Source organism: Dermacentor albipictus, chromosome 7 (genome assembly GCF_038994185.2).
Source record: "Dermacentor albipictus isolate Rhodes 1998 colony chromosome 7, USDA_Dalb.pri_finalv2, whole genome shotgun sequence".
In the NCBI taxonomy this organism is placed as follows: domain Eukaryota; kingdom Metazoa; phylum Arthropoda; class Arachnida; order Ixodida; family Ixodidae; genus Dermacentor; species Dermacentor albipictus.
In genome coordinates this window covers 26,176,400-26,196,792 of record NC_091827.1, presented here as the reverse complement: position 1 = coordinate 26,196,792, position 20,393 = coordinate 26,176,400, and the positions used below count along the sequence as shown (strand labels likewise).

Sequence of the window (20,393 nt, the reverse complement as noted above, 5' to 3'; positions counted from 1 at the left end):
CCATTTACAACTATCGCTACCAACCCATTGTGATAAGCATCTTCACCTATCTGTTTCACAACGCATGTGTTGTAGTGACGTTAGAAGCGCACAGCACACTTTTAATAGGCGATGGCCCAAATGTGCCATCGTTCGCTGCTACAGGCAGTGCGGAGCAAGCATCAAATAAGATAACTCCCTCATGACGAACTGGACAGGGGTTATGTCAAACTCGGGGCATCCACTGCCAGGTAGGGAGTCGCCTCACGCAGCGGTTCAAGAGACACACTTTTGTGGTTGAAGTGAGCAACACTGAGGAAAGCGGACTGGAGCAGCTCTACACAATCTCGCACATCAAAAGCGCCATTCTTAGCGGTGTTGAGGAACGTTTTAAGCTACAGGTAAAGATTGCTGCCTACTACACATAGCACTGTTTTCAATGAGTGGATTCCTTCCTGGCTTCTTTTCTCAACTGGAGGTGACAGATCACCCACTCATGACGAGCACATCACAAAATATTGTTCACACTCGTTATGGGCAAGTATGGGTATATAAGATTACCCAATATAGTGAACTATTTTTAGCGCATAAGCCTGTACATTAAATTGGATTCAACTGTAAAGCTTTTGTTTACCCAGAATCTGTTGTGTTGTTTGCTGTATAGTTGTGGTGCCTTACGCTCTCCTATTCTTAACCTGAACTTCTTGTTGACATCTTGATTCCGCAGCCCTGCTTTGCCCAAATCTACTCTTCAGTGAAGAGGATACAAACGCAAGACAAACTGATCACGCAGCTCGAAGCATGCACTCTCATTGAAGCACTGCTTGTTTTGAGGTAACGAATCACTGCCTCCTTAGCTATGTATGTTAATTCCTTTTTCTTGTTACTGCGGCAGCTCTACAGTGATATTCTTGCTCTGTAAACACTTCTGCAATCGGGCACTTGTTAGTCGCTGTATAGTACTTCTACACTCACACTGTGCTCTTGGCTAGGACCATTTTCTCGAGCTGTTGTCTTTGCCAAACCAGTGCAACCTCATTGAGACATCATTCAGGTGCCTGTGAGGCAAAGAACAATACCTGGTAAAATGTGACAGACAGGAAGCTAGGTACCTACGTCTTTTGCACTGGGACCAACAGATGTGACCAAGCACATACAGCCAAGCACATATAGCCAAGCACATACAAAAACTGGAAAGGTATCGTAGGGTTTCTGGTATGCCTTTAGTCTGGTGTGACTTGATGTGCAACCAACTGGTGCATCACACCTGGCGACGAGTGAAAACGCATCTCACAGCTAAACCACTTCCTCATTGATGCTTTAAATTTCACATGAAAGTGGTTTTTACACTTACCTGTTCTATACAGGGCAAATCGAAAGCACTATCTGGACTCTGGCGATGCCACTGCATAAGCGTAGGGCCCATAGTCGCAAAGTTTTCTTTAGCGTAAGTGCCGTTCATGATTGGCCATCATTGCAGCAGTTGTCTTGTTATGAGCCATTTGCTATCATAAGTTGCAGGCACCCAAATGCCAGCCAATCAGGAAGCTTTCTTACATAAGAGGACGAGTCCAGGTTCTTCTTGGTGGAAAATACATAGCTGCGAGAGCGAAGCACTTCCTGCCAAGTGTATAGAACAGTTTCTAATGATAAACAGTGACGAGTACTCGACCCTTTGCTCACTCACTGACCTGGGAATGACACAGGTCTACTCTGGTTTGGTTATCAACAAAAATCTTTCATCATTCCCGTAGCAGCATCCTGCTAATCTAATCAGCTTGATTATTCAGTTGGTGCAGTCGACGCTGAGGACAGAGCAGAACCAATAAAGCACTAATTTCTTCAATGGTCCCTTCCAGCTCCATTTTTCCCGTTTATTGCAGCTTGTGGATTTTCGATAAATACAGTGTTGCATATTGTTTTTTTCTAGGTACAGTCGACATAGTAGCACGATTGGCATCCACGTTTCAATGGCATGTTTTTCTTTGCAGCAATGAATTCAACGATTATGAGCGGCAGTGCAAGTTCATCGTTGAGGTTGTTTCGCCTGCCACAGCCATATTGGCGAGAGATGAAATGAAAGTGTAAGTCTATTCATGCAACACCCCCTACCTTGTTCTTTTCTCATCTCGTTATCTCTATCGTCCAGCTCTGTTTGAACGAACCAAAGACTTTCATTGAATAAGTCTTGTGCAGAAAGGGGCCTTTTTTCTTCCTGCTTTCGACTACTTCTAAACACCATGCAGTCCCTCTTGACGAGGGTAGCTCTTGAAATAAAACCGAACCAGCCTTCCAATATTAGCAAGAGCATCAAGGTACACTTGTATGTCTGTTGAACATAATAAGTTTGTAGGCTTGGTGTTGATAACGAGAGAAAGTGGTTACCTTAAATAACCAAAGGAGCTTGGCTGGTGACTCACTGCATGGTGTTTGTGATGAATATGATCATATACGAAATTACACACGCAGAGCAGTGCCACAATAATACGTCGTACTCACTCTCCAAAAGCCGATCACGGTATCTAGTAGAGGCCAGTGCCACACAGGAAGATTCAAAGTGTATTTGTAACCAGGAACATACAGGCGGCACTTTATCCCAGAGTCCAAATGCGTCTTGTAGCTTGTGTGATTCATGGCGTATGTTTAGTGCAGACGTCTGAATGTTCCTACCGATAATGCACTGCATAGAAAGTTCATGCCAATTGAGTGAGGTCATGAGCGTCCTCCTCCTCAGGGTGGCATCATCACCTGAAGCATTCATGTCGTTTGTCGGTCTCACCGAAGCACCAGTGGAGGCCACGGCCGAGGACAGCAGCGGGTACAACCGCTCCCAGGTTAGCACTTGGCTTTCGTAGATGTCTCAAGTACAATAAATTTTATTCCTGAGTGTCAAACATGAATGAGCATTTGATCCCAAAGAAAGGCAATGCAGAAGAAGAAAAAATTGACGTTTTGGGACCAGTTCGTCCTTGTTCAAAAGATTAGGATCTTGCCTTATCTAGCAATTGATTATATGAATGCACAATCTATTTATTAAGATGTATGTATGCAGAATCTGGTCATGCCTGTTACATTCATTCATACATACATTCATACATTTATTTTCTGTTTTGAAGTCTTTTCAATTGCTTTTTTCTTAAGTTTGTCCAATGCTGATACTCTGTGCTCTCTTAGCATTTCTTAAAAATAAATTTTGACTATTCTGTTTATTTTCTGCTGTTCACTGTCACATTAATTTTATCTATTTCTGTTTAATTGCCTTTTCATTTATGTTATTTTTTTACTTCTCTATTGTTGCATTTACGGACCTTAAGTCTGTTATTTTATCTTCATTTTACCGACTTGTATGGGTTTGTTTTGTGTACTTATAGCATTTATATCCATTGTTTTGTACAATTTCTGATACTTTTATAACTTTTCTGTAAATGGCCCTTTCCTCATTAAAGCCTCAGTTTTGGGGTACTTGAGGTGTTGTGAATAAATCTATAAGAAAATAGGTCACACTATAATGCTACTAGGTGAGCTAGTAGGTACTTAATTTATAGCATGGGACACAGAACAAGACAATATAGTGCCCTGTATCCTGTAGTATTTGTGTTACATGTTAGTGTCGTTGGCTCCTAAAGCTCCTAAAGCAAGCCTTTACATTCTGTTACATGTCCCACTGTGCTATGCTTTACATAAGTGCATGTCATCATCATGACACCTTTCAGCTGCTGCACTGTGTGAACATTTTCATGGCTGTCATCAAGCGGTGCCGGTGTCCTGACGATGTTGAGGTAAGCATGTCGCTCTAGGTCCCAGCATTGCCTGTTTCTTAAACACGGTCTTTTCATGACTCTTTTCATAGGTAGCCAAGAAAGGGGGCTTCTACTGCGAAGGCAGTGAGACTTATCATGCTGCATATTTCCGGAATCCAGCAACACCTTACGTAGTGTCACTACTGCCAATCATGGCTCAATTACTAAGGTGAGATTTGGCTTGTAAACTACTCCTTGTCTGCACATTCGTTAGGCATGCTGACACTCAGAGTGGTAAGTGAAGCATTGTTGAAAGTATGGGCAGAGAAACACTAAGCAGGGAAAGGTGCAGATGTGATGAAGCGCTTTTTAGTGTCTCTGTTTTCCAATTCATTTACTTTCTTGCTTCATTCAAGGTTACCAGACTTGCCCAGTTGTTGGAACCGATAAATGACACTAGCTTGTTGCAGTCTCTTCTGTACAACTTTGCACAAGCTTCACCATTCCGAAATTTGGACTTTTTGCATTCCCCTTGTTCATCAGCATGTCTGAAAGTCACCTTAAGCAAAGGAGGGTAATGAAATGTGCATTAAATCTCTTAATTGTTTCTAAAGGTCCATGATCCTGTACATCTTCTTTGTACCTAACGTATAAAATTGTTGGAAAAGATTGTGTAAGTCTGTTTTACTATGAGAAGTTCACTGCAGCAAATTTTTCAGTGTGCAGTCATAGATAGTACCTGAGGAGCTACGATCAGCCAGAGAAGTGGCAAGAAAAATGTGAGCAAGGGGGAGGGAGGGGCCAGTCATCCCAGCTGTGGCGCTTCCTCTCCTAAAAGAGACAGAAAAGTAATTTTCAGCTCCACCAATAGAAACATTTCACACCCTGAGTATTTACTGGTGCTATCACACTCACTTTTAAAAGTTATAAAAAATTGTCAGAAGCACGATAGGCAGCATCTCATGAAATGTTCACATCACATGTGATGAAGCAACTTTTCTTGTGCCATTGCCTCTCATCAGCGGTGAAATTAGCAAGGCCTCTTTTTTTGTTATTGTCGTTGCCCTCTGCATGCAGTGCCCTACATATAAGAACAATGCTATCAAGTGCAACCTATTTCATTAGAACCGGTTGTCGGCACATATTGCATCTCGTACCTAAATGCAAGGTGATCTTGAAATTTCCAGGACTTACAACCAGTTATGGAGCCCAGAAGCACGTGCCAGGGTGCATCCGGCATTCACACCAGCCCTCGACATACACGACAGTGAGAAGAATTGCATCCTAGGTGAGTATGAAGTTGACTGAAGCAGCAGTTTGGTCCACTTGGTCTACCTTAGTGTGAATAAATACCTTAAGTGTGCAGCTTAGCACAGTTTCTGCCTTAGTGTGAAAATGTAAGTGTGTTGCTTAGCATAGTCCCTGGCTTAGTGTGAAACCCTTGTGTGACTTTTAGCATAGTTGGCAGCACTATGAGTCAGTTGCTGACTCACTGTAAACTGGCGATGGGGGCACCAGACTGTGCCTGGCTGGACTGACCCTCATCCAGACTACACATGACGCATTGAAGACGTCACTCGAAACCATCTGCTGTAGACTTCCGTTAATTCGACTATGGTTAATTCAATCCCGACTGAAGCTCCTGGCTGACACCCATGCATTTCTATCAGCCGAAACATTCATTATTCATTCATAATTCGAACTTCACCAGTCAGCACGCATGTGCCTAACCCCTACACTGACCCAAATAGTGGCCCCTTCAGTGGCAGCGTCTGTCACGATGAAGCTTCGGGACAATGAATGCATTGATCACCCATCGCCTCTGGTCAATAACACCTATTTCTGGCCTGCCCTAAGGAGATATTCAAGCCACAACCGTAGCTCATGTCTGATTCCGATATTTACCCTATTCTAAAGCACGCCTTTCTTAATTCTTTATTTATGTATTTGTTTGTTTGTTTATTTGTTTGTTTCAAGAATATTGGGCTGTGAATTGCTTGTGTGGTGCAGTTGGACTCTAAACCAAGATTGCCTTTGCTACGTTCGTATGCTTTACCACATAAAAAGTGCATGTTGCGGCAAAGCTAATCTTAAGAACCATTTGGCAAAGCTGACTTTAGGAAACCAGTCTCCATGGTGCAACAGGTATTAGACTCTTGCCTGTTTTCCTTGCTGAAAAATTCGGGCACGTTAGATTTCTACTTTGTTTAGGAGCTTCAATGTCATTTCTACATTACTTTTCTACTTTGGACGCTGAGAAAGCAGGCGCAGGTTTGATTTGGGGGTGTGTTAGAGTCGGGCAAATACTGCCAAGTGATGAAAAAAAAAACATTGACATCTGCCTGAATTGTAACACAAAGCTATAAAAAACAACTCATACGGGTTTCTCAGAAAGAAAGCCTCGCAGTTGAAGAAACATTCATCCTGGTCCGGGATTCGAACATGGGACCAACGCCTTTGCCAGGCAGTCGCTCTGCTGTCTGAGCTAACCACGAGGTCAGCAAGTCGCAGAGCCGTGTGTTCTGCCATTTTTTTTTTCTGATCTTGTTTAACTCGCCAGATAACTCGTTCAATCTCATCGGTCCTGTCAGGATCGAGTTGACGGACGGTGATTGCATCATCTTTCTTTGTCTACGTTCAACATATGGCACTCATAATCTTTACCATATAAATAATTTGTAAGTGAAGAATGTAAGTGATTTCAGAAAAACGAGGAAACAACATTTAATAGATGTGCTTTATGTCCTTGAATCAGCTTGTGTTGCTAGGCATTCTCAGCGCTGTACCTCCAAGCAGAATAGAATTCCCTATCCTGAAGGTTGTGTTGCGCTCCATCGTGTGTTTCAGGTGTTCGAGCCGATGGCGATTCATCAGACACCTCGGGTTCAAAGCAGCCTGTCGATCGTGCAAAGAGCTTCATGTTCAACTTTCAAGACTATTGGTACGACACCTGTAATGGAGGCAGAAATCATGCGCGCTTTGGTTTTAGAATCTTAGGTAGTATTGGTTTGACACATAACGCTTTTGTCTGTACAAGCTAGCATAGCTGTGGTTCCTACAACCATGTGTTTTGTTGTTTGTAGGGCCGTAGGCCAAGGGCCATATGATGTGAGGATTTTTTTTCCTCCAATTCTTTACTCGATTTCGCATGCAGCATCAACGAAGGCCAGCAAATATTCGCTAGCAACGAAGGCTAGAGAGAATTGCCTCACTGGTTGAATTCGCGACCAAAATTCACGCCCAAAAGAAACATGTATGCATCACGTGATTCGATCGAACACTGTCGCATCCTTTTATGTCGCAAAACATGCGTATTTATTACATGGTAGATGTCGCCTACCTGTGTCCATTTACCACGAAACGTGCAGAGTGAAATTATTTCTCTGACCAGTGGCCACGGTTCACCACTTGCATTTGGCACACTGGCAGCATGAAAGTGCCAAAATAATACATGAGTTTATGTATCTTTTACATCCATAAGTTGTAGTTATAACATGTGAGGTAGTAATTCCGTAGAAAGCATCATAGGTTCAAAGTAGCTGCATTCGGAATTGTGTAAGGTGAAACTTCTGTGACCGCAGTACTTTCATAGTTATGTATGAAGTTGGGCATATTAATTTCTGATCGCCTGTTTCACCAAGTGGCTAATACAGGCGATAATGAAGGTGTGCTGTCATGCCAGCCGAGGATGAAGGACAGAAAGCAGTGCCAGATAGAATTGTTTCACATTATCGCCTCAGGTCACACATTTTTGGAAGGATATCAAATTGATTTGCTTTGCAATGAAGTTATTCAAGTTTATCATTGTTATCTACAGAGTTTGTGTGCTTACTTAATTATGTCATGAAAGTAGCTGTCCATCAATATACGCAGGCAGGGCCCTTTCTGTAATGCATACACTGCAACATTAAGAGGAAGGTTTACCTCTGGAGCTTTTAGCTAAACACATGGAAACTGAGAAATCATTTTGCTATACATCAACTGTACAAATTTGGTGATGATTGTTGTGCTTAAAAGGGCAAAAAGTTCGACACTAGTGACTGTGGAGTTGATTCTTTATTTAGGCCATCCAAATTTATTTATTGTTAAAATTTACTAAAATGATGAAACTGAAGCATTGAACTTACAACTCTGTAGCTCAGAAAAAAGAAAAAGAAATGACACCACAATTTTGTAAAGTGCACTTGTTAAGACATCTAAAATAATATGGACAAAATGGATGTACTAAACATTGCTCTTGTGTATATGCGTGTACCACCAATTTGTAAACAGGAGTGTTGCAGAACCTTCCTAAGCTCTTTAACATTTGCTTGCAAGCTGTACTGAACTGCAATAGTATCTGTTCTTGGTGCAGATATGTAGGGTTCTTAAGCTTCTGGTTTCAGTTTTTGTTTAGATTACAGATTTTTGGCAGTTGTTCATAAAAACTATGAGCCAATGAATCAAAATTCTGCTTCTTAAAGTCAGTAGAATTGAGCTTCCTCTCTTAATCGCAACAAGTTTCACTCAAATGGGTTTAATGGTTGTCGAACGAGAGCATTTTCTGCATTTCACATGTGTTTAAATTGGGAAATCGGAGTAGGCCCTGCGGTAAGGCCTCCTCTTAATTAAAGCAACACAGTGTCTGATCCTTATGTCGCTCAAATTAAAGTGGCATACAGGCGTTGGGAACCTTGGTGTTCATGCCACAAACCAAGTTCTTTTTTTTTCTTTTCTCTCGCTTCATTTTTATGGGAAACCTCACAGCTTGCAGATCCTGGGCAACGCGGGACAGTCACTGGGCCCGGAGTACTACCAGACACCGGGTTTACCCGAAATGCTTGTCAATGGAGTGCTGGCAGGTCTCGACCAGCTTCCCGACTACAGGCTGCGACCCATTCTGCATATCCTTACCTCTACGGCTACGTTGTCATGTTTTATGTCCTCCAGTTACAGGCCTTACACTCACTATAGCTGCCGTTACAATTTAAGCTGAATTCACACGATGCACCAAATTATGCGTATAAGCAATGACTACTCGGTTCTGCCGAATAATTCCTCACATCATGATGTCGATAATGATGCTAGTGGTGTGGTTTGTGGCAGCACAGCCATGTCATGCCTGGCGACAGGCTGTCGGTGAACTGATTTGTTGACTGAACCCAGCTTAAGAAAAAGAATGGACAGCTGGGCTTGAAAATAGAGCCCGAAAACAGGACTAGGACGAAAGGAGAGAGAATGGGACGAGAGAAAGCTCCCATTCTCTCCTATTTCATCTTGTTTCTATTTTTCTTGCTGTGTTTTCAAGCATCAGCTTATGAAGCTTGCACAATTCATGTGAAAGAAAAACATTCCACTTGTTTTTGTGCAGCTCCTTATTTTATATATCAGCTGCTTTGTCTTTAGCTTGAACACATCTTTTTTGTGTATATATATATGTATATATGTACAACTCGTGAAATATGTGTCGTTCTGCATTTTAAAGTTACCACCATCATAAATTGCACTGTCCAGGTAGCTCATCAAAGAAGTTCTCAATTAATTTTTTTTTTAATTATTCACTTTAGAATGCACGGTAAAATTACAAAAGTGAAGCCGAGCGCTAATGAAGGGATTGGTGCTTAGCAGAAATCCTAAGACAACCACAACTTTAGAGGTACAGTAAAAGCTTGTTATAACAAAGTTGAAGGTAGAGGCAAAATTACTTTGTTGTATTCATTGCTTTGTTGTATCCATTACTGCATGCACTGTAATATTGATCTATGGGGATTTCAAGGAGAATTTCACTTACTTAGTTATAGCTGTTATTTTGTTATACCTAGTTTTGTTATTACAAGGTTTTACTATATCTGTTCCCAAATGTGTGCTAGCATAGCATGCTGGCGCACAAAAGTGAGCTATCATAGCAGTTACAATCCTCCTGAACTGCTACAGGGAGTGGGATGTGGAACACAGATATGGGGTATGTGTTACAGTTCATATTGCCACAAAGACATGTTGCCACCAGCGCACATACAGGGTCATTTAACGTAAAGGCCACTTCCAGTTAGTGACTGGCTTGGAGCATGCATCTAACGCAGGATACTACAGAGGGGCTTTTGGGAAATTGTTAACTAAAACTTCAGTGTATTGCATAGAGCATTTCAAGGATAAGTGTCTTAAAGGTGGTGCTAATCTTAGGATTTCTATGAACCAGATGTGATTTCACTACTGCTCAATTCAGTTTTGCTGTTTCAACATATCCTAAAGTAAATACTTGAAAAGTTTATTAATGAAAATCGGTTGATCACGTAAATGAACATCATTGTTTGTCACGCAAAGGATGTCCACTTCTCCTGGTAATCGACCTGAACAAATTAAACTGGCAGTGCATGCTTTATGGAATTTTTAAAAATTTGCTCAAACTAAAAAGAAGCACACAACATGCTGCCGGTCCTTGAAAAAAAATAAGAAGAAATTGGTTGTTCCAAAGCCCATGACAGTCAAAATGCACAAACAGTTGGGAAAAGTATCAAGTACAAAGAAAGGACAACATATTTTTTTCTTGTGTTCTTATGCAGGAATTGAACTTTCAAAGAAGGTTCACATGTAGCGCAACAGCACACAGAACACTTGAAATTGTGCCGAACATTTGAAGTTAAATACCATTCAGGGCCTAAGCCAGCTGCTGAGGTGGATTTTCTTCCTTAACTGTCAATGCACGCGTCTTCCTAAGGCCCTTTGTGCAGCACTGTCCGGCCGAGCTTCAGCCCATGGTTGTGTTGCCGCTGCTCAAGCCCGTGCTTCCCTTTGTGTTTCAGGTTAGTCCAGTGTTGCCTTTTATTCCTTTGGGCATGGAAGAGAGGCAGAATTTACTGAGACAATTTACTTTTGTTTCTTTCGTTGCCAGTGAGTACTACCAACAACAGCAGGAAACTCTGCTCCTAAACATTTTTAGTTACAGGGACAGACAACCCCTCAGAACATGAATCGAGATAATCCCGCTGAGGGGAAGATTGCCTATTGTGTTGGTTAAAACCAGCCATGCATTTCTCATCAAACGGGGATTTATATTTATAATTATTCAGTAAAAGTCACGACAAATGGTTTTGGCACCCCACATGGAAAAATAATGAAGATGCATAAGAGGTCTATGATGTGATCTTCTATTTGTCTACGTGGTTCCTCATGTTTTTATTAGTATTGAAATGCAGTACAATATTTAATGGTTATAACCTTTTATAACTTACAATGTGCAGATAGGCCTTTGTTTGCAGCGAGCAGGAAAGTGGCGCTGCCTTCATCTTCTTTTTCGATGAGTTCGCTTGGCTTGTCTATCGACAGAATAACAACGACGGGGGCCAGCCAGCCATTACGTAGGTATTTACTTGGAGGAAAACATGGTAGAAATATAAGAAATGTCTGTATAACAATGCAAACTTATTGTACCAGCATTTTATTTTCAAATGTGGTTGAAAAGGTATTGCTCTCACTTCTCAGCATTGCTGGAGGAGGGACTCTTACTTTTCTTTAGAGGGTGCTCAGATCGAAAAATTCTGTTTAGAAAATATCCACATGCTTTGGGATGCAACCGCTGCAGGTGTAGAGACTACTTAGGGTGAGCTTTGCATTGCGCCACAAAAGACTAGGCCCTTAAAAATCAGTTGTCAGTCCCTTTAATGACATTATAATAGTGTTACATAGACCTCTGTTCATAAAAGATCATTAACAAGGCCTTCAAGTGAAGACTGAGCTGCAATTAATCAGTCCCAACAATGGTGGGTCCCAGTGGGTCGTACAGTACATCTGCTCGCATTCCGCTTCTGTCACATATTGGTTTAGGCCTTACCAGGCGTGTACATTTTCTCATTATGTATGAGTCGTAATTCTGTTTCACACTGTAGTTTATTCAAGTTCAGAAATTCTAACGAAAATCTCTGCTTCCTGGGAGCTCATACTGAAGAAGGTAGACCTGTTTGTAGTAAGCACTGTACTCGGTGTCAGATGAAATGGCATTGTCTTTGTTGTTTTTGGCTGTCTTGCAGAAACTCAATGCAAAGTGGGAGAAGTTCAGGCTCAAATATGGTAATAGGTAAGAATTTCGTCTGTTTTACTTTACCAAACTATATGTAGCTCTTTTCTGTGCTCATACCTGTAGACACTATGAATGCACCTTTCTATTCAGTGGAACTACGTTTATTTTCGTACAAAAGATTGCTCACTTAGGTTTTCTGTCGTTGCTTTCTCCTTATGTAATGCCCCAGTTGAGGCCCCTTAAATGTTAAGATACGGCGGCCGCATTTCGATGGGAGCGAAACGCGAAAACACCCGTGCACTTAGATTTAGGTGCACGTTAAAGAACCCCAGGTGGTCAAAATTTCCGGAGTCCTTCACTACGGCGTGCCTCATAATCAGAAAGTGGTTTTGGCACATAAAACCCCATAAAAAAATAATAATCATAATAAATGTTAAGTAAATGATGACTGTGCTGGTAATAAAACTTGCAAATACTGCTAAAGGCTGACTGATTTTATGTAATTGATTGTATTCTAGAAAAAATTGGAAGATTGAGACAAATTCAGATGGCAAGCAGTTTAATAATGTTTATTCAAAAGGTATTTTCTAAACTTTTCTTTGCTCGATTAGTGAACCCTTTGGTTCTTGGGTGGAAATGTCAGTAGAAACATGAGTTTTCACTGCTTTTTTAAATGTGCAAAAGAAATCAAGCTTGGGTGTTTTCTTGAATGTTGAAGTGTCACGAAGGAAAGCATCAAAGTTGTTGTATAAGGGACGTCACTGGAGCGAGCGTTTATATAAGGAAACTTGTCCTTGTCGGCATCCTTGTCAAAACATCAGCTCCAGTGACATCCTTTGTTCAGTCACTGTTGGTCACTTCAAACCTCCATCTTCCTGTGGACTTGTGTCTTGTAGGAAGGAAGAGAGTCAGTTGTAGCTGGTTTACAATTTTCCACATGCAGTACAAGAACTGTAATATGACAGCCACATCTGGTAACATGGTAACAGTCATCACCACTGGTTAACAAAGCGTCAAAGTGGTCATAAGGAAACATATCTGGTCCATGTGTGAACCTGTAATTCTTTGGTGAAAGCCTGAATGCATTTCCTATAGCTTCCTGAGAGCATGTGCTCTTGTTAATTTTTCTCGTCATTTTTTTTTTTTTTAATGTGTGTGCATACGCACCAGCGTGGACTACGAGACAGAAATGACTGAGGAACAGGAACTGTTGGATGACCAGCTGAACCGTCTGCTATCACGTGAATACCTTGACGTTTTGGGTGAGTGGAGGCACTCTTACATGCACGCGTCCATAAAGCGCGCTTTTATCAGCCAGGCAAGGAGCTACGAGGCAGGGGATGTACGGGGCAGTCACTTGGAACAAGTTTAGAAGCAACACCTAAATTGTTAATTGTTATCATGAAGCTGAGCCATGTGCAGGAGCTGTTTGTGTTACTCCCAAATTACCTCCGATGTAATGCTCGTTTCGGCTGTGCAGTTAGCTGGGATGACGAGGATCTGTTTGCCTTGCGAGAGACTGGACAGAAGACATGGAGTAAACGATGGAAAGCCCATACTAGTGGCCTTAGAAAACTGAATTTCTCATTTTTTTCATAAATTGACTATCTAAAGACTTCTAGTTTCCAGATAGCTAGTTAGGACTATCTAGTGACCATTTTGGTTGTTGCTAAATGGTATGTTTTCTATGACTACTTGGGAGCCCATTTAAGCCAGTACTCTTAGTTGCCACCTTTACAGCAATAGCTGTTATAGACTTTCTAACTGTATCGCTAGCATCACGGCTGTTGTAGTAATAGTTAGTAGTAGTAGTAGAATGCCCCTTCAGCAATCAATTGTTACATTACAATTTCGATAACAGTTCTTTAAATGCCTGTATTGCATTGTTTTTACATACTACTAACTCAACTCTCCTATGCAAACTGCAACTGCTGTGTGAAGATATTGGCTGCTTAGGCAGAGATGTGCAAATGGGGACATGAAAGACATTCGCAGAGTGTGTCAAGGAGCAATGTGATAGAATGGAGGAAAAAGTACTCACTGTTGATATACAAAGAGATGCGGGAACATATAGTTCTCGCAGAAAGTCATACACGACTTTTGTAGATAACACCACTAGGATGTGCATGTGGTCAATGTCGTGGCACCTTCAGTGGCGCAGATATCTTCACTAGCCGTAGTACGTAGTCTATTGGGAAAGAAAGTATGAACTGAACGCTCACAACTTGTCACATCATTTACTGAGGACCAGTTAGCATTCTGCTTCCGCATAAGGAGAAGCTAGATTAGCCTTATTGAAATTAACGTAAAATTGACGTGTGGATAGCCACGTATAAGGTCCCTGTTGACAGGTCATCTTGCTAGATCTAGCCAGTGATAGATTAGTGGTGAATTAGTGAATAGCGAAAACTGCCAAGTTTTGGCTATTAGTGTAGGCTAAAGATATGAGTGTTAGTGATAGATTAGTTGCCAATTAGGGAATAGCCAAAGCTAAGAAGCTTTAGCTAATAGGAAGCCAGCTGCTTGGCTCTTGTTGCATATGAAAGGGGCAGCAAATTTTCACTGTTTGTTCTTGTCGAAATGCGGACTTCTGCAGCAGCCGTGCTGCTGACCAAGCGAGGACAGCAAGATGCCAGCCTTGACAGCATGGTCGAGGACCAGGAAGGAAAACAGGTGGAATCGAGCGCCGCAACAATCTCTGCATTTGGAGCTACCATTCTCAAGACAGAGGTGGGGCTTCCTTTGATTTGCCCACTTGACCGGGGCTCCTATTCATATAGTTTCTTTTACGCAAGTGCCATCAGTTATTCACTGTTGCCGCAGTAATTGTGCCATCATCACGTTGATCACTATCATGAGATGAGGTGCCTAGGTGGCAGCCATATCTATCTGTGCCTTTCATGTTTTCCCACCAACTTGGTGTACTGGGGAGCCCATGGTCCAATGGTTAAGGCATCATATAGAAATTCATATAAGCAATTCATATGGATTTCATGTGAACGCTTTGTAGCTTTGTTTTTTTGTAGTGTGGAAAACGTGCTGTTGTACTCAAACCAAGCAATAACTTGTGTGGTTCGAAGAGCTTCTGCATTTATGTTTTTGCCTTTTTGTATATATAGTTTTCGTTTCACAAGCTCAAAGCATACTTTTCCTTCTTGTTTGTTTTCATAATTTGATGTCAGAAATAGTGCATTTGAAAACCTTAGAACTTGAGACTGACTCCAACCAAATAACTGAATTTTATTAGCCCGACGTTTCGGAGCCCATTCGGCTCCTTCTTCAGGGGGTTGTTCTTCGGGGGCTGGCGGTGTGCCGCTTTTAAAGCGTCTTTTTTGAAGAAAGGAGGGGGGGGGGACACGGGAGGTGGGGAGACACTCCACAGACGGAAAGGTGGGGGGGGAACAAAAGGAAAGGGGGGTTGTGTTGTTGACCGCTTCCAAGGTGCTGCGATGACCGGTGCTGGGTGGAGTGCTCACGAGGGTGCCCTTGATGGGCCGCGGGGGGGGGGAGGTTACAGGGTCACGCCGACGTTCTGTGTTGGTGAAACGAGCGGGAGTCTATCTGGCTGTGCGTCCTTTTCTTCTTTTCGTCATGTCGCCAAGGCCATGGACATAGACCGAGGGTAGGTTGCCCTTCACACGGTTTATGTTATTCTCCGTATTCTGAATGTGCCATGACTTCAGTAGTAGTCTCTTTCGCCAGTTCGTTTCTGTTTGAAGGATTTCAGTTTCCTTGAAAGCAATTTTGTGGTCGGCGACTTCAGAGTGTTCAGCGACGGCGCTGCGAATACGGTTGAATGTCCTGACGTCGTTCTCGTGTTGTCTGATCCTTTCTTTTAGATTTTTGGTTTCCCCGATGTACGACGCCGGACCTGTATACAGTCAAACTTCACTCTTAGAAACTTAGCTTTAAAATTTTTGTAAATAAATAAATAAAAATGAATCCAGCTGCACCCTCATGCCCCAGTGAGCTTGAGAACTACTACCTGTTGCCTGCTGACCTTTTTGTAGTGACACGGCAGGAGTGACCACAGCGTGAGGAACTCGTCATGGTTAATGAAATTGTTGCCAAACACATAACAAGAGGCTTGAAAGGAAAAGGAACGCACGCGCGTGTCATTTCTTTCAAGTCGCTTGTCTTGCGTTTGGCACTGGGAGGTGAAATGAATAGCTTAAAATCAGCCTGTTTAGCCATGTGAGCAGTCTTGAATTGTGTTTTTCTTTCTCTCTTAATTTGCAGGAGCTGTGCTCACCCATCGTGATGGCCGTGTTCAACGCCTTGCACTGGTCCGACACAGCTGCATCCTTCAAGGCCTTGCAGCTGAGCATGCCTTTGCTGAAAGTTGTGAGTACTGGTTGCTCATTGTCCTTTCTGCTTATGACTTCATGGCACCAGAGACAGACCTGCAGAATAGTTTACTTAAGCCATGTCATTTTTTCTCTCAGAGAACCTTTGTGATGAACATAAACACAATACTAGCAGGGCTTTATTGGAGACCAGTTCATAGCCATTGCACAGCGATCGCTTTTCCAGTTTTTCAATCTGAAAGCGTGCATGTATGTATGCACGTGCATGCGCGCACACATACTTTTTTCTTTTTCACTCTTTCCAGTTTTTGATCTCATTGCCAATTACATAACTGCCGACTCTCCGAGATTTCTTGTAAATTTTGCAAATGTGAGCTCATTCTACGATTTTATGGCTGTGGCGTCATGTTCTACAACAAATAATTTATGTTTGCAAAAACAAAAAACTCTTAGAGGCATTGATGGATGGGGTGACACAAGATTGCAGAAAAAGAAAATGCATGCAAAACAGGAATTATGTTTTATTTGCACTGCCTTCCTAAAAAAATTCCAGGGATTTATGTGCCAGTACTACAAACTGATTATGAGGCACGAAGTAGTGCAGAACAGCAGAATAATTTTGACCACCTGGGGTTTCTTAATGTGCACGCAATTCAAGGCTCGTAGGTGCTCTTGCATTTCATCCTCATCGAAATGCGGCCACTGCGGCCGGGATTTGATCGTGCAACCTCGTGCTTAGCATTGTAAAAGCCATAGCAAGCATCATCATGGGTGGGCCACCTTCTTGAAGCAGTGCTATGTGTTGTATGCTAGTGGGGTACTTGGTTTGAGGAAGTTTGTTCATTATAGTTCCTGAAGCTGGTAAAATCGGCAACAGTAAGGTGGCTGAAAAAGTCACTGCCTTCTAAAGACAGTGTGTTGGTTGTGAGTCGCTGGTTTTTTCGTTGTTAGTGCTCGGAGCTTGTAGCTGCTTGTCTCCTGCTACTGAAGTTAAATAAATAATAAAGTGCAAACGTATACCAGTAATGGTATATGCTCAGGGCAAAGATTTTAAGGATGCTGCAGTGCTGCCGTACCTCAACCCCCCTCCCTCTCTTTTGCAGGGCTTTTACGAATTTTAAATCGCACAAGTTTGCAGGTATAGATTTAACAATCTCTCACTATATTTATTTATTTATTTATTTAATTTCTTATTTGTTTCTCTTGATTATATTCGTGGTTTATTTCTTACCGTACATCCCTTTTGCATTTCACTTTCATGTCTCCCGGAGATGATTTGTTGCACACCCTTGTTCAGATGCACGACAAAAGTCACAGCAGTACTTGGCATGGCCGTGCTATGCCCTGCCACCCTACTGCTAAGCTGGCCCCATGCCCTTCCCTTCGCAGATGTTTGAGCACGGATTTGTCCGAGACGAAGGCAGTGCGGCGTACCTGCTCCGGTGCGTGCTGATGGGGCTGCAGGTGCTGGGTGAGCACGACATCAACCAGACACTATTGGTGTCCCTCGGACTGGCCCTGTACCAGGCCGCACGGCCTCTCTTTCCCGGACTCTGTACCACCTTGCTCCAGATCCCGGGATGCACTCCAGAGGCCCTGGAGGTAAGACAACAGCCGCACGTGTATTAGCCACCCTTTGATAACCCCTACTAAAAAGTAGAATTTGTCAAAAAAAGAAAAGTTGGCTCTAATATCTACTCGGGGTGTGGAAATACCGAATAGTAGATTTCAAATCCAATGTCGAATCGATTCAAGAAAAAAAAGGCGAATATTGAAACGAACATGGAATATTAGAAAATATTCCACAAAATTTAATGCTTACAAATTTTGGGCAAGAAAATATGGTGCTGCTCATGCTTGGGAGTCTTGTAGCATTGCGTAACAATAATGTCGCAAGCTATCTGTAACTTAGGCACATAGAAATCAAGATACATATGGTATGGTCTCTTCTCGTACAAAGGAATGCCAAACTAGTAGGCCAGCACTGATTACAGTTCGGTTCTAGTATACGAAGGTCTGGAAAATGTTTTTTTATCAGTTCAATTTTGATTGATTAGAAGCAAGTGCCATTTTTCCTATGGAACTAATGAATTAGTCACATTCTGTTGTGCTGAATACCTACGAGGTTCTCAATTTAATAGTGGACCTGAGTTTCGTGACAATGTTTTATTTATTGCTTAGATAGTTTTGCTTTTGAGTTGGTCTCTAAACTATAGAAGCCCTATCCTTTACGGCAGGTGGGTTACCTAGACCAATCTGCTCTACAGACCAAAGGACCAAACATAACATGACTCGATCACCGCACCGCGTGTGGCCGGCGTTGACAGTAAAGAGCAGGCGCCATCTGTGCCGTTTCATTGTCAGGTTTGGTGTGATTTGCCACCCGTCAAAGGTTCTGAAATCTCAACAGTTGCAACTAATTCGTGCTAGGCAACCCGCCTTCCTTCATCCGCCGTCCGCGCACCAGTCACATGACACTTTCACACCCGTGGTTTAAATCCAAAACTAGTCTTGTAGCTACAAAAAGAGATCGATATGTGTCTATGAACAGCGTAGAAAACAAGAGGCTTGCAAAGATGGCGGCTGTGAACAACTTCGTTGCCATCTTATGCACTCGCTTTCCCTTGTTGACTTTCGGAGTGTCACTTGGCTGCAAACTTTGGCACCAAACCATAACTTAAGTTGCCAACACCTCACGAATTAGCGCTGTTAAGCCTAATGGCCTAGGCAGTGTGCCCATAACGAAGATTTGCCCTTGGCCAATGTGGTAACAGGCCGCATGCCGTCACGGAATGCTTGCCACAAATATGTTCGTACAAGTGACTCATCAGTGATCAGTCCCGAGATCATGCATGCGGGTTGGATTGACGGTAGCGTACGGCGGATAATTGGCCCAATTTTCATACATGCTTTAGCATTTTAAAAGATATGCGCCGCCTTTGTTGCCGTTCCCTCTGCCCACGTCGCATTATCTTTTAATCGGTCCTGTTGGCCCGGACGAACCTTGTATGTATAGAAGGGGCCCTGGCCGACATGATGTTCTGTGAATCACGGCGTTCAGGATGCGGTGCGATCCCCACAGGCCAATGTTGGGGAGCACTTGCTGTGACAAAATCCAATACCGTTTCAGCTGGGGCTGCCCATCTGCGGCACGCTCGATGCTCCTTTTGAGCCAAAAACAAAGTTAAACGCCTGGGCGGCAATAAGCACGAGGGGTTCCGTGGCGCACGCAATATCGCACAGTGTGGGTCTCTGCACCGAATATGTTAACTGTTCGAAAAACCGAATAGTGGATATTCAATTTGAATTATTAAAACATTCAGTCTTGAATTTGATTCAGTGATGGTCAAGTATTCGCATACCCCTAGTATCAACTTAATATTTTCTACACCTTTGTGCAGGCACGTGCGCTGTGGCTCGTTTTTGGTTTCACGTTTTCAGTTTTCTTGTTTTCTGAGGGCACAGCGGAGTGATAGGCTGTGTTTTCGGTGTTTTGAGAATGCACACTCCTTCATTTTCTTTGCTTAGGTAATTTTGTGACGACGGTTAAAAGAAGTGCTTTTTTGGGGAATAAACTATAGCTTGAAGTTATCACATAGCCTGTCTTTTTCTCTTGTGTCAGAGTCTTCTTTGCACTGTTAATAAGGCACACATAAAATTACTGGTTGGCAAAAACATGTGCTAACAGGTTCTTCCGCTTTCAGTAAACAGAAACTGTAACCTCTGCTGTCTACAGCAATGACACGCCCAAGAACTGATATCCACAAACTCTCAAAATTGATATGCAGGCTTTTGAGTCTAAGCTCCAGCCCCCAGGCGACGGGAAAGCTCTGCCCGAGAAGAAGAAGAAGGACCTCTTCAAAAGGCTAATCTCGCCTATCATAGGGGTGAGTCGGCAAGTCCTCTGCCACCACTTTGTAGCAGCACATCAAAAATAACGAGCTGTTGGTAGTTAGTAATTTCTATAAGTAATTTCATCAACTCTACTGGTGTGTCGGCACATTCATGCAGTGTTGCCAGTCTGGAGAGGCAAGCCCTCAGGTTTCTAGATTTTGTTAAATTTCTATTACTTCATCTTGAAACCAGGAGGCATTACCTTAGGAGGACATATATATGTGTGAACATAAGCATGTCTACTACAGGATGAGTGAAAACATGGCATTACAGTTTGCATGGCCTGGCACATTGCATGCAGAAATATCATAGCACAACTGCTGAGTAGTATGCAGTGCGGCAGTGTTCATGAAGAAACTTGTTGACAAGGAAGTCAAGGTACAGGATGCTTCAGAAGATGTGTTTGAAGTTACTTAGGTATAGGGAAGATGAGATAATTGAGAGATTTGCTGAGGATGGCTTGTACCACAATGGTATGCA

The 20,393-nt window shown here is 42.5% G+C and overlaps 1 protein-coding gene across 1 annotated transcript in view; it reads left to right on the top strand.

Moving 5' to 3' along the window:
* Positions 1 to 20,393, top strand: part of LOC139047763 (exportin-5-like) — a 46,197-nt gene that overhangs the window by 21,091 nt on the left and 4,713 nt on the right. The window contains exons 18-32 of the mRNA XM_070521791.1: positions 707 to 813; positions 1,971 to 2,063; positions 2,714 to 2,813; positions 3,693 to 3,758; positions 3,830 to 3,948; positions 4,907 to 5,007; positions 6,567 to 6,660; positions 8,466 to 8,602; positions 10,401 to 10,498; positions 11,723 to 11,769; positions 12,883 to 12,974; positions 14,309 to 14,442; positions 15,952 to 16,056; positions 17,409 to 17,621; positions 19,808 to 19,906. Coding sequence (XP_070377892.1) covers positions 707 to 813; positions 1,971 to 2,063; positions 2,714 to 2,813; positions 3,693 to 3,758; positions 3,830 to 3,948; positions 4,907 to 5,007; positions 6,567 to 6,660; positions 8,466 to 8,602; positions 10,401 to 10,498; positions 11,723 to 11,769; positions 12,883 to 12,974; positions 14,309 to 14,442; positions 15,952 to 16,056; positions 17,409 to 17,621; positions 19,808 to 19,906 — 1,605 coding nt within the window. The remainder of the gene's footprint in view (positions 1 to 706; positions 814 to 1,970; positions 2,064 to 2,713; positions 2,814 to 3,692; positions 3,759 to 3,829; positions 3,949 to 4,906; positions 5,008 to 6,566; positions 6,661 to 8,465; positions 8,603 to 10,400; positions 10,499 to 11,722; positions 11,770 to 12,882; positions 12,975 to 14,308; positions 14,443 to 15,951; positions 16,057 to 17,408; positions 17,622 to 19,807; positions 19,907 to 20,393) is intronic.